Source organism: Etheostoma cragini, chromosome 7 (genome assembly GCF_013103735.1).
Source record: "Etheostoma cragini isolate CJK2018 chromosome 7, CSU_Ecrag_1.0, whole genome shotgun sequence".
In the NCBI taxonomy this organism is placed as follows: domain Eukaryota; kingdom Metazoa; phylum Chordata; class Actinopteri; order Perciformes; family Percidae; genus Etheostoma; species Etheostoma cragini.
Genome location: NC_048413.1, coordinates 2073378 through 2090688, shown reverse-complemented (window position 1 = coordinate 2090688; position 17311 = coordinate 2073378). Strand labels below are relative to the sequence as shown.

At 40.4% G+C, this 17311-nt stretch overlaps 2 protein-coding genes and 1 non-coding gene across 4 annotated transcripts in view; 2 read left to right on the top strand and 1 right to left on the bottom strand.

Annotated features, from left to right (window-relative positions):
- nol4la (nucleolar protein 4-like a) overlaps nt 1-5268 on the top strand; it is a 28834-nt gene extending 23566 nt beyond the window's left edge. Inside the window, exon 11 of the mRNA XM_034875549.1 lies at nt 53-5268. Coding sequence (XP_034731440.1) covers nt 53-261 — 209 coding nt within the window. The 3' untranslated portion in view covers nt 262-5268. The remainder of the gene's footprint in view (nt 1-52) is intronic.
- Nucleotides 5269-12816: 7548 nt separating this feature from the next.
- On the bottom strand, nt 12817-15010 carry ppdpfa (pancreatic progenitor cell differentiation and proliferation factor a). 2 transcript variants are annotated; one of them, XM_034875601.1, is made up of 5 exons: nt 14754-15010; nt 13712-13814; nt 13427-13504; nt 13221-13314; nt 12817-13130 (listed from the first exon to the last, which is right to left on the bottom strand). In XM_034875601.1, the coding sequence occupies exons 2-5, from the start codon at nt 13764-13766 to the stop codon at nt 12998-13000; spliced, it is 360 nt and encodes a 119-aa protein (XP_034731492.1). In that variant the 5' UTR covers nt 13767-13814; nt 14754-15010; the 3' UTR covers nt 12817-12997. The 2 variants fall into 2 exon arrangements, with proteins under 2 accessions (XP_034731492.1, XP_034731493.1); XM_034875602.1 differs by lacking the exon at nt 14754-15010 and having other exon boundaries at nt 13712-13833.
- Nucleotides 15011-17087: 2077 nt separating this feature from the next.
- Nucleotides 17088-17159, top strand: trnae-cuc. The gene has a single exon. It is a non-coding gene; the product is annotated as a tRNA-Glu (tRNA).
- Nucleotides 17160-17311: the final 152 nt, after the last annotated feature.

Genomic DNA, 17311 nt, shown 5'->3' with positions numbered 1-17311 from the left:
AAATTTTAGAATGTTGTATGTTTTCCTGAAAGCATCATGGCTGTGTCTGCAGGCCCCACAGATCTGAGTATGAAGGCGATCGCCCCGTCCTCCAGCTCCAACAGTCACGGTCAGGGAGGCGGCGGCGGTGGAGCTTCGGCTCAGCTCAGCCCTCCGGAGGTCACGGCGGTGAGGCAGCTGATCGCAGGATACCGGGAGTCCGCTGCCTTCCTGCTGCGCTCAGCGGACGAGCTGGAAAACCTGATCCTGCAGCAGAACTGAGTCCAAGCCAAACCTCCTCCTAGCCTGTCCATCCCTGTCACCCTCGTCGATCACATCAGGGCCAGACTTTCACGCAAAGACACAAATGTCCATGAGTGATAGACCTACTGCAGTGCACTGTGGGTAATGTAGGTACGGTACCTTTACTTATTCCCACGCGTGTTTATGTATGTATGGACAGGCTAGAACACATTGCAGGCTGAAAACATGTTTCTTTATGCATTTGGTTCACTTTGACCTTAGTGCCCTGTTATCTGTAGCCATTCATCCCATTCAGTTCATTTTACCACTTCAACCTCCATTCGTCTCAGGAAGCGATGATCTACGTGGAAGAATTGTCTGCATTGGTGCACAGGGGAGAACCAAAACCTTAAACTAGCTGTGACCATAATGCCACATTGGCTCGTTTGTGCAGATGTTTGGGCAAATCAGTAGTTAAATAGCAGTGATTAACTGGTTTCTATTTTTACTCAAGTGCAAACTATGCTGTACAGTGGCATCTTTTGATTTGATCGTCTAAACGACAACTCTCCAAATTCACTTCTGCCTCTGGAAAAATGTGTAGTATTGCTTTCTGGAAGTCTGCAGATGAATCGCTGCTAAATCCACTGACTTGTTGACTTACAGCTAGTAAATGCAGAGAAGGGAAAAACGGGACAGCGGTGGACAGTTTTCATCCGAAAAGTTTGACAGATCTGTCAAAACAATACCTCGGCCCTGCTCTGTTTGAGGGGTTGCCAGATTCTTAGGCATGTGGTTACCAAGAGACAAAGACTCATTACCCAACGTGACTCTATTTTCAGTTATTTTATAATGGATAATTCACCCATTTCTCATTACTTAAAAAGAAAGGAAGCTTTTAAGAAGCATGGGTATGCAAATTGAGGTTAAAGACAACTGTCAGGGAAACAAAAGGAGATTAATATATTGTTTAGACTCTTGGTTTATAACCAGTGCTACTGGAAAAGAGAAAAAAAGGTGCAATATCGAAGATAATCAGTAATGGTGTGCTTAATGAAATGACTCTGTCAGACTTGCAGAAGCATTTAAAGGCAAAACGGTGGAGTACGTTACCACAATCTCCTCCCGCTGTAACTGTCAAGTTGTAAAAAAGGAAAAAGATAAGTAAATACTGAAATGATATCCCATGCAGCATTGTAGCCAATTTCAATGTTTTTTGTGTGAATACTGATCTTCATCGATAACCTCGCAACTGAGGCACTTTCATGTATCGGGATTAGTCATTTGCAGTGATGAGGAAATGGGACCTGGCAGAAAAATGAGACTTAATGTTGCAAGTCTTATTTATTTATTTTACTTTTGAGTGATTTTTTGGGGTCGTTTTGTAAAGAATTGTCCAGTGAGGTTTTTTCCAAGTTAATAAGGAGCACATTGAGCTCACGTGCATCGGTGTAACCATAACATCCACATGGCTTTACTTGATGTGTGTGTGGGCTGTCCGTCTACTCTGACCTCAGCTGTGTCAAATTCTCTCTCTCATCTCCCTCACGTCTGAAAACACACTGTCTGAAAAGAAGCAAGAGACAATCTTTGAAAAAGATGTAATTGCATCACAGTTTACTCTCCCAGCTGTCTGCTATGGTGTGTGTGTGTGTGTGTGTGTGTGTGTGTGTGTGTGTGTGTGTGTGTGTGTGTGTGTGTGTGTGTGTGTGGTCTGAGGGCACACAAGCGTACTCAAAGCAAATCTAGAGCACAGTCTCACTCACAACAGACACTTTTAATGGTGAGTCACTTGGCACAAAAACATGTGTGTGTGGGTGTGTGTGTGTGTGTGTGTGTGTGTGTGTTTTTTGTATTCCCTTTTTTTGCTTGGTGTAAGTGTTGGTATTGACAGTATGTTAATTTTCTGTTTGTGTATAAGTGGAGTGACCCAGTTTGTAAGACATCCATCTGTGAAGATTTAATTCAGAGGCTGAAACATTCCAAACAAGGACAATGACTCTTCAAGCAGCCTCAACGTGGCTCGCACCTTATTGATTAGTCAAAGTTTAAAGAGATATATTTCTGTACTTATCACAAATCTTAGCATTTTATCACAAATCAGTCTATTTCTCACCACCACCACCAGATTTACATGCTAAATTTGACATTTTTGATTTAATTCCCATGTCAGGATTGGGCTGCATTACATTTGCATTTAAATAATGGTTTGTACTGCAAGTTTGGAAGCACTTTATAGCTCAGGATTAAGGTAACATAACGCAGTGATTTGAGTTTGTCTTTACCTCATTTGGAATATCAGCATCAGTTCAAACAAGAAGAACTGCTTGTGACAAAGGATATAAGCAGCGCTCAATCTGCTTTATTGATGATTATTATACAAAAAGAGAGCAAATGGCTTCTTTTTGAAAACCTTGTTACAACTCAGCGTGAACTCCTCAGTGGTCCAAATTAGAGGTGTTTTTAAAAAACTGGCTTAGAAAAGCAGGACTTTTTGTGAAAATTCTGTCTCAAATAAGCCTACCAAGTGGAACCAGGATAAATCTGTTTCATAAAGCTGGTTTGGACTTAAAGTGAACAGTCAAAGTCATGTCGGGTTTATTTCCTACCTGAATCTGCAGCTCCCCAATGCTTTCTGGAGATTTATAGTGAGTTTCAGTTCATTGTTGAGCTGTCTGGCTGCAGATTTACTGTTTTGGTTAACTCTCAATACTCTCAGAAAAGTTGTTTTCAGTGAAAAATCGTCTAAAAACCCAATGTGCACCACCTGCTCGGCACCAAACAGATGACAGACACAGTTAAATACTAGCTGGTGAATATAGTTCAATGATAGTGGAGCATTTAGCAGCAAAAGAGCTTGACATTTCCGTTGGGCGTTGGTGGAGACCAAAACAGAGTTAAAAGAAGAAGGAATATTAGACTTATAATCATGAGGTGAACAGAAAAACAACTCACAATGAACGTTATAAAGTTTCTTCATAACGCAGCTGGATGTGTTAATAGCCTGGTTGCTAACAACACAAATAGATTACATGGGTTCACAACTTGTTTCTCTGCCACCAAGTGGTAAAAACAAACGGTGTTTGCAGGTTCGAGTTATCTGTTAGATTAGGTATCTTGAGCTCAGGTTTTAATTGCACAATTAAGTGCATTCCATGTCAGTATTTGACCTAAATTTGTTGTTTGAGTGCATCAGACTCACCATGTTTCAGTCTGGCAGATTCGTTGTGATACTGAAGCCCGAGCTGAAGCTAAGCCTGACTTAGTTCAGGCTTGTCCAACCTCCTTTATGAAACAGAATTTGCCGACTGACTGGAACTGGTACTGTTTGTTTGATGAAACCCCCCTCTGGGCTCATACAGACGTAATCGTAGATGTACGGGGGACCAGAGTCCTCACATGTCTTCCTCGTCTCCTCCGACCTTGTGGCCATAGCAGATCCTCACACTTCAAGTCAAACTCAGTGACGTCATGCTGTCCCATCCTCACAACCAAACATCAGCTTGCAGGTTTGTAAACTGTCTTAAGTCTACGCTGAGCAACATTTGTGTGGAGTTACTGTGATCAACGGCGACCAACCGGTTGTCATGTTGTTGTTTCTAAAAATGCCCAATGGATTTTCTCTTTGTATTGACTGGAAAATGTAATCTATTGGTGTTGATTAAAAATGCCCTGGTAGCTTGTGGATTGCTAAAGTGGTCAGATAAATGTACTGTATAGCTGTACAAAGAGTGATAAAAAGATGTTTTAAACCTTTTATTTTCTGTGGGTACAGCACTGTTAGAAAAAAAAAAAAATCAAAGTGGTTTTAGCCCTTGCTTGTTTTAACTTATCATTTGGTGGTGGTCTGTATTTCTTCTATTGTTATTTATATTATTTCAATTGTTGCCTCTCCTGCACTAATACAAGACTGTAGCTCTGTGCAGGAGGTTGTACTGTAAACCTGTGTGAAGCTTTGTATCCCTCCCCCCCCCCCTCTGGTTTTGGACTCAGTGAAAGTGTGATGTTTACATGTACAGTTTTTCAGAATACTTTTGCGTTTTATTCAGGCTATATTCTCTTTTCCTCACCTATACTCCGAATTCTGTGTACATTTGCCCAGATATTTTCCCTTTTTGTTGTGTCATTGCATCAAAGTGCAGACGTGACCCTCTTTGACTACTTGGTCACTCGGTCACGAAGTGCGCCGTGACAGCTGGTTGTGGTCGGCTCGGTGTTGTGGTGGCTTCCAGCATTTAAAAAAAAAGTAAATCATAAGTAAAAGGGAGCGTCACAACTTCTCAAAGTGGACCAGCAAAGATGTTAAGGATCAACTTTAATCAACTGTCTATGAATACTATTGTGGCCTAAATGGAGATTGGTGGGGGTGTAGGTACATTTATTATACTATCCTACATTAAGTGCTCAGAATCTTTTAATATTCCGGCCGTACTGTCAGGTAAAACTCCTTGTCCTTAACCTGACTGGCACCCTGAAGGGACACTTTGACCTGTTGTTATATCTCCTCGGTAACATAAAAGCCATTCCCCTCTCCTGGCCTTTTTAAGGGGAACCCATAAACCTCAGGAAATACTGAATCTCCAAGTTTAGTTCATATCCACTCATTTCTTCTGAAATGATTGAAATCTCTTAACGAAAACCATTAACATTTATATGAGATGTCTATTGTTTTGTACATATATCATTGTGATTTAAAAGTGGAGCTTTTTCCAGTACCTGTGACTTAATATTTGGATTTTTTTTTTCTGGAGTGTTTATAGGTATGGATATTTATTATTATATGTGAATCAAAAAGACAAAAGGAAAAAGGTTGAACCTGTTTCATTTGTATGTTTCATGCAAAACTGTCCAGGTGAGATTCTCTCTGCCTCTTACATATCACTGATGAGGGACCTGTGTTTGTTTGGAAATAGCGCTTTTTCGGTGTTGCATCAACGCTATGAAAAAAAAAAAAACACCAGTGGTTTACCAACAGCAGAGCTGCAAGGCTTTCCTCTTCGCCTGGGATGTCAGTAACTGAATAAAATAGTGCGATGAGCTATCTAACTGAGCCCTTGCTTCCTTTCTTTTATTTCTGTGTCAGTGTCAAATCAAAAAGAATAGTCGAGTCAATTGGAATTTGGCCTCAAGGGGATTTATAATCTGTATAAACTCCCCAATCAAACTCTTTAACGTGGAAAAATGGAAAAAACTTCAGGAAGAGCAGGTGAGGAAGGATACGTCTCCCAGGTAGGACAGATGTGCAGCAGATGTGATGGTCTTTGGGTCGCCGTTTAAAAAAATTTCTACATCAGAAATTTGAGACTCTTTCATCCAAATTGTCAGAATATTACATAAATGGTCCATGTAACGCTTCTTTAAAGTTAAACCAAGCATCAGTTCACTACTTTCTTGAAATTTGGGTGTTTTATTCCCCCCCAAAAACTTTGACAAAAGACACAAAAAAAAGATAATTTCACACAAATGAGGTTTCTTGACCATGAATTTAAAAAAGAAAAAGGTGGAAAACCAGTGGTAACACAATGGTGTCAGTGATGTGAACAGTATGCTGATGGTAGTTTTACAAAAATGAAGAAATTGTGAAGAAAACGTGATTAAAAAAAGTGTTGAAAACGTCAGGTGACCTGGGAGGACAACACAAAGGTTAAAGTAGAGGTTTGACCACCGCAGTGCTGAAGCTATTAAGAAAAATGGCAGTCGGAGGAGGCAAGTTACCATTCAGCATTGTGGGTCCAAGGAAGCGCCAGAGACCTACTGGTAAAGATTAGCCGCACGGAGGCCGAGGAGGCAGGGGGTTTTGAATTTATCAGCTTAGACAAAGCTTCACGAGAGACTCAAAATGTGTAAGGACAGATCTATTTAAAAAAAATTAAAAAAAAATGAGCCACAAAGCTAAAGCTGCTAAAAGTTGGGGTTATTTTGGGGTAAGTTTGACCTCAGTGTCAAAGACAATTGTGAGAATTGGGATTATTACGATTTATTTAGCAAAAACGGTAATCTGCATTGGCAGTGGACAGAGCATGCTTGTAATTTAACACTCATTAACCACCAATTTTGATTCATGCCATGACTCCAGTCTCTTGCAGGCCCTCATCAGTAACTCCCATACTAGACCTCTTGATGGTTTAGATTTTTGGTAGTAAGGCGTGCAACTGAACCCAGAAGACAAAGTCAATGGTAACATTTTTAATTTGGTCCTGGTTTCAAACATGTGAACCAATCATATCCAGGTCATGTTGAAAAATCACATCTTATGATCTGAACTGAAACGCGAGGGCCGTTTTAGGGCTGCAGTTTATTAGTAGAGCTGCCAGTAGATTAAGGGTGTAGTAATTTGTTCAACAGGCCTCATCTTACTGGATCTTAAAACCTTCAGCAAGTGAACTTATTTGTCCATGAGAGGGCAGCAGAAAGCAGTAGGAGAAAATTATATGTAAAACGTCCCATCAACATGCACCCAATGCCCCAAATTAAAGCAAAAACCAGTTTAGATTTCTGTAAAAAATTCATTAAAATAGACAAAACTGAAATATCCCATTGCCCATACTGGGACGGTATTGTAGGGTTCCCTAACCCTAACCCTAGACCACAGAAACTTCCAAGCAGGCTTCCACTGAGGAGACACTTCTGTCTGGCCACAGTGTTGCAGTGATGGTTGTTCTTCTGGAACTTTCTCCACACAAGATCTCTGGAGCTCAGTTAGCGTGACCATCAGGTTCATTATCACCTCTCCAACCAGGACCATCCTTCCAAGATTGCTCACTTCTAAGGAAAGTCCTGGTTGTTCTAAACCACATCCATTTCAGAAGGATTTTTGGAGCCCACTGTGCTCTTGGTAACCTTCAACGTAGCCGATTGTTCACGGCATGGCTGGATTTTTGCTCCGAAATCAACTTTCAGCTGTGAGCCCTCATGTAGACAGGTGTGTGCTTTTCCTAATCACGTCCAATCAATTGACTTCACCACAGGTGGACTCCAATCAAGGTGTAGAACTTGGATCCACCTGTGCTAAATGTAACATTTGCCAACAATTCTAAAATTTACAGTTTTTGCCTTGTCATTATGGGATATTAGCGTGTAGATTGTTGAGTGAAAAAAGCCATATAAACTATTTTAGGATAAGGCTGCGACTCCACAACTTTATAAGTGAACATTTTCAGAATGCTCCAAGTTCAAAATTTGTTTGCCAAGGCTGAAAAATAAATAGTTTTTATCATTGTCCCATTTTCAAGAATTGCAATGAACACATTGAGAGAGACTGGGACTTTTTGTGAAAGACCAGGGGCGTTTCCAGGACTCTGGAAGGTTCAGGACTTAGCCGGGACTCATTTAACTAAACTGAATGCAAGATAAAATGTTGATTGACTTGCCCAGCTTGTTAAAAGCCAGTGCATGTTTATTTTAGCTGCCCAGTGTGTAGGCGATAGTTAAATTGCACCAATATTTGGCCAAATCAAGGTTTTTTTCTACAGATATGGGTGGTGACCTATGATATTGGTGGTCTGGGGGGGTTAAATATAGTCAAATATTTTGGTTGAGCTCACAGTCCTGGGAAGTTTTACAGCTGGCTTCAAAAGTAGATTCTCTTGCGAGGAAACGGACGCTGTGTTCCAGCTGACCAAAGTCAATATTCACCACACACACATCAGCACTGGCTGATTATTCTCTTATTTATATGTGTCTAGAACATTTCCCAAATACACACTTTCAGAGACAGTTACGATGTTTACTTGGAACACATTTTAAAAATACAGGTTGTGTTGATTTTGTTTTGCAATGCAAAAATGTAAAAATACTCAATTACAATAAAAGTCCTTCATTGAAATGTGCTTAAATCATTCATTAAATGTATTAATATTATAAATATCAAGAATAAAATGCTGAAAAAAATGTCCCTGTGTATTTTGATGTATATTATACTTGGGTCATTTTTACTACTGGCCACAGCTATGAAATTAATGCAATTATTGCACTCTGAAATAGAGTGAAGTGGAAATAAAGCAGCATGAAATGCAAATGAGTACTTAAATAAATAATAAGGGCCTCACTGATCTAAACATTTGACCATGTCCCGATTTCTAGAATGAATATTTTGCACACATTGATATGTAATGTTAATAATAACCTTTGTTAGACTTAACCCTCATGTTTTCCTCTGTAAAAGTTGACATGTTCCAGTCTGTGAATATCGATCAATATACACTCCTTTCATTGTAGTCAAAATAATTCAAAAATTTCGGCTTTTCTTACTCAACCATTAAATATGATTTCCTATAAATGAGGTTCATTGACCATAAATTCCAAAACTAACTGTAAAACTAAAGTTAATAAGTTAGTGTTACGTAGTGCTGAGAACGAAATAAGGAACATAAGCGTAAGAAAAAGTTAAAAAACATCAATAAAAAGCATCAAAACAAGTGTTGATTTTCTGTTTTTTTAGCATTTTATCGCTTCATGTCCAATTTATAAAACAAACAAGTTTTGTCACAGAGTCCCCGAAACAGTAACGGCACTGACAATTTGTTCCAGACAAGAAAGACAAATAAACAAGCGTGGCCTTTGGAGACAATCAATCAGGGGGAGACATTGTGTTGACATTAAAAGTCCCCGAGCAACACATGAACTTACACATGTTCAGGGGTTCACGCTGTCTGCTCATGCTGCGGATCGAATATAGATCTAAAACCGGATGACACCAGAACCCCTGCCCAGTTTCAACCCCTTTACCCGAGAAGACAAACACACAACGTTACATCAGAGACATTGCACTTTGTCTACTAATACTAAGAATTCAATTTTGTATTTGCTCTCCTCTTATCTGTGCAGTATAAACTTGTACTGTGTGTTTTGCTTGAGTCCGGGTGTTGGACTCTTCCTGGGCAGCATTGAGTCAAAGACGTGCACCTGATGCCTTTGACCCAGATTCTCAAATTATATTTGACCCAATACATGTTCAGGACTGCTGTTGGTGGCCAAAACTTTCCATTATGAAAGCAGATCAAAATTTTCATTTTAGAAAAGACTCAAGCCCAAGGATAGTTTCATTGAGCATTTTGAATTTCACGAATTAATTGATAAGTTGCAATGGTCACAATGAGATGTGATTCAAGATAAAGTTATTTAAATGGATATCCAACTCCACATTGTGAAGATGAATCATCCAACCCAGAACTAATTTTTACCTTTTATTCATCTGGAACTTCCCTCAATAGGCCTTTTACATGGAAGACATTTTATCTTGTCACAGTAGAGAAATAACAAATTAATGATGGCTGAATTCCATTTTAGCTGCTTTGGTTTCAGGGTCTGGAGCATGCTCGGGTACTGTTACCGGGACACAACCAAGGGGGTGAAGTGTACCCCCTATGGAAAGATTCTGAGGCTAGGTCATCACCTGCTGTTAGCATTCCATTGACTCCCATTCATTTTGATGTCACTTTGACGGTGAATAACTTTACATCTGAAGCGTTTAAAGAATCTATTTGTCTGTTGTTTATTTCTTAAGAAACACGACAATGTGTAAAAGGCTCCGTTACCTTGTAGCTCACGTTATGGCTACGTAGCAGACGTTTTTGTAAAAATAGGCTAACAAGTGTGTCATAACGACACGAATTTCTCTCGCACAATAGACAAATTACCATATAGTCAGGAGAAGATCGGAAGGAATCAGGGGCGAATCATAACTTGTTTTGTTGTGATTGATTCATCTACGTATTATTTTCTCAAATGCTAAAAAGTAGATTACATTTTTGGTCTTGTAAATGTAAAAAAATGCCCGTTAGGCTATGTTTTTCTAGTGTCCGAGGTAATGCCTTTAACCCTCCGAATCCTAAGAAAAAGCAGGTTTTGTTTTAAAGGTTGCCAAAGAAAAAACCCTAGAAAGAAGTTAAAAAAATAATTGTTTGTTGGATTCTCAAAATTGAGATGGTCCCTGCATGCGCCTTGTCGACAGCGCTGCCATTATGTAAAAAAACTCCAAAGTCAGGCCAAAAAAACACTATGTAGATGCAAACCTCACACAGAGCATGTCTGATTTCAAAAAAGTGTAGAAAATCAACCATTAATGTGATCAAGGATCTGTAAAACGCATACTTTAATGAAAATTCCTCCCAACTGACTGAGACCAGCACCCTAGTACTGAGGTAGCAAATCACATGACAACATACGCTTGAGACAAATAATTGAGGACTACTCTTTAATGTAATGATGCTATTTTCAGCAAGTTATTGTGATTACTCATCTTAAGTGTTATTGTGTGATTCGTTTGAGTTGCTAAACCCTGGGTGTCACCCTTCACCCCGTGACAATCACAAACTCAAATTTTGTCTTTAAGTTTCAATCCGATTTTTATTGTTAGTTTTTATTAAGTGTCGGTAATATTTGTTAAATCTACCGCTGACTGCAACTCTCTGTTAATTGACTTTCTAGTTCCTGAAGAGGGGATTTGACCATGTATGTTGTTGAATCATCAGCTAGCATACAACAATTGGCATTGTCTAGAATTTACGGTTGGTAATGTACAAATATCAGCTTGCCTGAGGGACACCTCAAGAGCCCAACTAGAATACACACTTAAAAATAATCCATGTTTCCTATTATTTGAATAACTGTTGAGCCAGAGATTCCCAGTCCTTATGAAATCTACAAAACAATCTGTGAATAGTTCAACCAAAGCTCATTCTATTAATTTTCAATCTTTAAGTGGGCCTTGCACTGAGTTGGCTACACTATCTTTGACTGAAAACTAGCAGATTGCTGAAGCAAAGCCTCTGAAATCAAAACGTTTTTGCACTTGAGTTTTGTAATTCAACTGTATAAATCTTGCTTCTTTGTTTAATGTTCAGCAGCATCATGAAATATATTCACTTATGTTTTCCCCCTCAATCTAATGCTTTTTTGGGGTTATTGCGCCTGTGTCGGTTAGGCCTAAACAATTTGGGATTCTTGGATTCTGTGAACTTTGCACAGAGAAACACCGCGTCCTCTGAGGTAACGGAAAAAAAAGCCCCGCATGCTGGGCAACTCACGTGTCAAAAAAGTGACCCAGCAGTGATTCTACTTGGCCAGGATCACAAGGCCATTTTTAGCCCCTAAGTGCTTCTCTGACACGGTGCCAGAAATAGTGCAGCTCAGGGGGGCAGGCATAAATGGGTAGAGGTCTGAAGACGTGAGTCATGTCTTTGGTCCTTTAAATGCCAAAACACTGGTCCGAGTACATTTATGTAAATGCTGCACGTACACAGTTTTAACAGAGCACTTATCTTACAACAGAACTGGTCTGTAACCAGTTTGTTCTATTCTTAGTTATCGGTGTGCACATTGCATAATGTTCCCTATACCTGATGGAAAAGTCCATTTAGAGAACCAGTGCATTTATCGACCCTTCTAACAGTTAGCAGTACTCCATGTCATCGCAGTAATTAGAATATTTTTAAGGTCCAAAATGACAAGTTACATGAATGTTAAAGATCTGGCTCCTACAGTAATATTTAATAAACTTCTTTCGGCACAGTGGTAAGTCCAAAAGTTCACATGTCGCATTTCAATAAGAACACACAGATGCAGAGGAGCATTAAAGGCTTTCTCCTTGCAGCATTTGTCAAGTTAACAGACTGAATCTCATACAACAATGTGCTTAGGCCTTTAAAAAGTGTATTTTGAAACAATGAGTATTTGAAAGCAACAGGCTTTCAGCAGTTTTTTTCTGTTTTTTCCTTGCAGGAGTCACCCCAAAAGGAATAATAAAGAGAAGTCTAAGTCGGAGTGCTTTTTTGTGATGAGCAGGTTTGTGCTGCCACTAACAGGTGATCTGCTTTCAGAAACATGTTGCATTACTGTAAAATAATCAGCTATCCAGCTAACTTTGACTCCTGTTTTCTTGTTTAATTATACAGTCGGAGAACCAAAACTATGGATACAACATGTATTCCAATTGTTCTATAAAAACCATTGTAATAACGTAGACTTTTATTAATCCCACAAGGGGAAATTACAATTTGTTGTCAGTGCACACAGGCCTGAATTACACCCACACACACTCCGGTCCCATACAATAATGTAGAGATGTTAGAGTGGGGGGGCTGCTTGCTCAAGAGCACCTTGATAGTGCCGAGGGGGTGAACTGGCACCTCTCCGGCTACTAGTCGACCACCATACTTTTGTCGGTACGGGGACTTGAACCGGCGACCCTCCCGTTCCCAGCCCAACGCCCCACGGACTCAGCGACCTTTACATTCCCAAAAGCTGTTGACCCACATTCAAGCCAAGGTGCGCCAATATGCAAGCTGTGTTAACCACTGTGTTTGTTGTTGCTAATCATATCAGCTCAACAGATTAGCTTAGCAAGCAGGCTGCAAAACAGCTGCTCTGCTGTGTGGATCACCTGAGGAGAGGTAACAATAGCGCAGAGGATTTAAGGATTATTATAAAGAAAGAAAATAATATGTCCGTACTGTGTTTGCAACAGCTGTGTGGGATCAATAAAACACATTGTGAATGGAAGTATTTTAGACTATTTATTATTATTATTATTAACAGTGTAGTTACAATAAAAATAAATGAAACAACTTTTTACATACTTGTTTTTTTTTTTAAACTTTTGGTCATAATAAAAATATACTATACATACAGGCGAAAATGAAAAAGCATTGACTAAGGTGACAACCACCATCGACATCATGATATCCAGTGATGGACTGTGTGATGAATGGCAGGCTGAGGGGGAGGGAGGGGAGAAGGGGCGACAGGAAGGTGAGGCGGGGGCAGGGGGTGGAGTCTAGGAGGAAGTAGGTGAAGGGTTGGATGGTTCAGACTTTCCATTGTCACTGCTTTCACTGAGTCGTCTGTTCATAACCATTTCCTTGGCAACGCAGGTCACCTGGCCGTTAGCCACTGTGTAGGTTCCGTTCCTGTAACGCAAAGAAAAGGTTAGTTCTACGCCAGAGAACCAACTCTAACTGCACCTTATTAACTTGTTGTTCATATATTACGACACTCACCTTTGAGTTTCAGATCCATTCTGCATGCCGGACTGGTTCGGTTTTGCCAAGAAAAATGAAGTCCACCAGTGGCCAGAATCTTGCCTTGGAAGTCCTGCAAAAAAAAAAAAAAATAACACAATATTATTTTAGACAGGAGCTGAGTTTGGTGCAGGGAAACTTTACTTTTTAACACTTTTAAATCAAAACATTGTCTTTTTTTATACCTGGATGGTGTGGAATGACCTCCCCTGTGTACTCAGCACTGCCACAGGAACTGCTGCTGGAGTTGGACCCAAGGCGCCCTGGAATAAAGAGATGAAGACACTTATTTTTTAGTGAAAAACTCATATATATATATGCACACTGTATATATAGTAATACAAACAGGCTTCCACAGAAAGAATCAAAATATTGCTGTCAGATGCAGAAGGAAAAGCAATCAAAGATGCCACCTTGCGATTCACTGAATTGAATCCAATATAAATGCATAGAGGCCAAGTCGGACTCACTTCTGTAGTAATCATTGGTGGCGATGAGGGAGCCGGTTGATGGAATTGCTGCCATTTTCTCCGACCTTAGGTGGAAAACCCGTCAAAGATGGAAAATGGAAAGCTGGAGGAGAGACAAGAAGAAAACCGGTGGTGGAGGTATTATTAGGCTGGAAATAAAATGAGAAAATCACTTCACCATACTTTAATTTTCTATCTTATTTAGTGTTATTTCTCTTGAAATGGGTTTGTATTCATGTCCTGTGTGTCTCATTCCCATCCACGTGTATTCACTGCAGAGTGATGAAGCAACAGCCGCTGTTTCCTTGAATCTCCTCGTCACTCAAATAATTAGAGTGCGTGTCCACATGTTTAGATAAATCTAGATAGCTAAGTGCAAAAGCTGGCTGCGTGGCCATGGAAGTTGGCCAAGGATTGTCCCAGTCCTCTTGCCACAGAGGGCCTATTTAAATTGCTGGTAGAAGTCCAGCGCACTACTGTGAAGCCACCAAAATAACATAGAATATATTCTTGGTGCAACAAAAATGTGCAAGACTAAACATGCATTGATTTATATTCTATATGTATTTCAGACTCTTAAAAGTCGAATATGTCTGGAGCCTGAGAACCAGCTTAAGGCTGTAAATCTTAATACCACATGAGCAGCAGATGGCTTTGGGGATTTCAAGGAGCAGACCAGAACCCTGTGTGCACTTGATAGCTTAGATAAACCCAGAGGCTGACACAAACGCAACACTTTAATACAACAGCCAGAAGGGAATGTACCTAGTCCTATTAAACAGTATTTAGGTTACATGTGCTCAGAAAACAGCCTATGGGGCCTCTCAGTTCATCCATTTTGGTTTTAAAAACACCTGGGTGAATATAACCGGCAGGTATCCTCACTAAAGAACATTCCAGCACACTTTATGCAAAAAGATACCTTCGTATTTTCTAATGAATTGGTGTACGTGAGACTAACGTAAGACAAAACATTTAATGGACGCTTAAAACACAACAGAATAACTTAAAAAAAACGTTTAAACCTATTATTCCTACCTACCTTTAAGATGGTGATGTTGTTGGCACCTGATGCGCACTAAGGTGCGGACGGCTTGAAGAAGGCGAGGTGCTAGTTGTTGCTATAGCCCATCTGAGGACGAAGTCTCGTGGAGACCGCGGTGCTAACTGCTGCTGCTGCTGTCGCTGACTCCGCTGACGGGAGAAGTAGGCTAACGGGTTTTATAGGGTCTGGTCCGAGGGGCACGGGGCGGGGACTGTGGCAGCGCGAGGAGGATATGCTCCGCTGTTCTGTTGAGTTCAGGACGGGTACTGAGTGACGTTAGGCAAAAGGAGGCTTATGAAAGGGTTTACTTAACCAGTTAATGTCTAAGACCTAGCTACATCGTTAGCGTATGACCGGTTAGCTTACATTACGATATTGCTACGAGTTTTAGGCGACACACTGACGAAGACACTTAATAAAGCGACATTTAAATCTGGAACGGTTTTAATAATTTGATGAACTGAACTGAAAGAATAAACGTTGATAGCTTGTTGGTAATAATTAAAAATAAATTACACTACAAGTTGTAAGTAAACAAATCAATATAGCTTTTTTTAAGCAACACAAAATTTGCGTTTGTTAGTCGTAGAACGCTGACAATTTCGATGACGTCACTGGCATGGTAGGACCTGCGAAGGTATCTAGGCAACGGCTGCAGTATAGTAAATACACACAAAAATTTGTAATTTTAGGAGGAAGATCAGTTTCAGGCTCCACTTTCAGTACAGGATCGTTTGGGGGGAAGTGACAGTAACCGGTGTGTGCGTGTGTGTGTGTGTGTGTGTGTGTGGGGGGGGGGGGCGCAGCCTACTGTCATGCACTCACATTTATTGTATAAGCACATTATACATTTTAGGAAAAATAACCACTTAAATAAGAAAATAAAGGCGGATAAATGGAAAATGTAATTGGGCAAATTAATCCAATGGGATCGCTTGTTAGCTGAACGTAGGAGAGTTACCCCAGATTGACCATAGCACGGAGGATTCACGAGTTTTGCTGTTTACTTTACTTTAGTCTAGTGCAGAGTTGGCAGATTTTTACCACGGAACTAGCTGTTTCTGCATCAACAATGTGCCAAGAGACGGTGAAAATCAGCTAGCTTCAGGGTGAGTAGAGGGACGTTGGACCCTGAAGCTAGCTGATTTTCACCGTCTAGTTAGCGGTTAAACGCATTATTATTGAGCTGAGATATCGGTCGGAGTTGGAGTCTTGGTTTAAATACAGTCTATGGTCGGAGTGCTAGCTTGTTGAGTTTGTCATAAGAGTGCTTCCAACGTATTTAGTTGCTAGCCTTTTCCCTAGCTAGGTTGGATGGTTTGGTATCTAGCTTGGTGTTGTGTCTCAATTTCAATTAAAGCCCAATGGTCGGCAACAGTTTTGTTGAACGCAATAAATGAACAAAAATTAAGGCTATACGTTGTGCTTAATTTTTGTAAGTGAATATGTTCGTGTGTTGTGCGTGTGATAACGTTACATCCAGCCCTTTGCCTAGTAGACTTGATAGTATGCTATGCTGGATAACAGGTGACCATAGCTACCTCTGTCCTCTGCCTGCCGTGAGCGTTTCAACGCCCCTTCTCAGCGGCAGGTAGCATCGGTGGTGTTACTTGCCGGTGGTCTATCGGTCTGCCCTGTACTGGAACCTGAAGGCCACAGGTTTCAGTCGGTTGGACCTAACCCTCACCATTGACGCTGTTGTATCAAAAGCACAGCTCTTTAAATAGTCTGTCGCTAAAAAATGCTACAGACTCGAAATCCGATGGCTGTCGGAGAGCTAGCTAGGCGGCTATGCCATGAGTTGAGGACTGGTTTCCTTGTCAAAGGTAACCTGTGGAAATGTATCAACGTAACCCCAGCTGCCTCGTCCCTATAAAATTCATTACTGCAGCAAGGGGCAATACAGTACGGCTGCGCTGCTAATGCTAGTTAGCCACGGAGTTCACCCATTTTAATAATTGTACCAATGAAAAGAAATAAATTACATCTGTAATATCACCATTATTCCAATTCCAGTTCAGTTCATCTTTACGACATACGTATCTATTCGTTTAACTTTATTCTTCCAGCAACGTCACAAAACGTTGTTGGACGCTAGTCAACGATAGGCTACTGTGCTTAGTCCGTAAATTATTGCTAGCGTTAACCCATTGTTTTGCAGGTGAAACAGGATCAGTTTAACAATAACCCGTGGATTCAACCATTCAACCCTTATGGAATGTTAGCTAACTAATCCCATTGAAGTCAACTCAGCGTGTAACGCCCATATACACTAAGCCTGAGCTTACATCTCGCGTTTAAAAATTATATGGTGTTGAATGAATGCAGCCTTCCCTGGTGGTCTAGTGGTTAGGATTCGGCGCTCTCACCGCCGCGGCCCGGGTTCGATTCCCGGTCAGGGAACTCGCTTTTTATTGCTTACAGTTTTGTTATGCTACCTCTATTTAAGCATGTTACACGTGTATAAATAATATCAATAGTAGTAGCAATTGCACTTAATGTTGCACGCGATCACAATCAGATGACATAAATGTAACTCTAATTTTGTTGTAGGC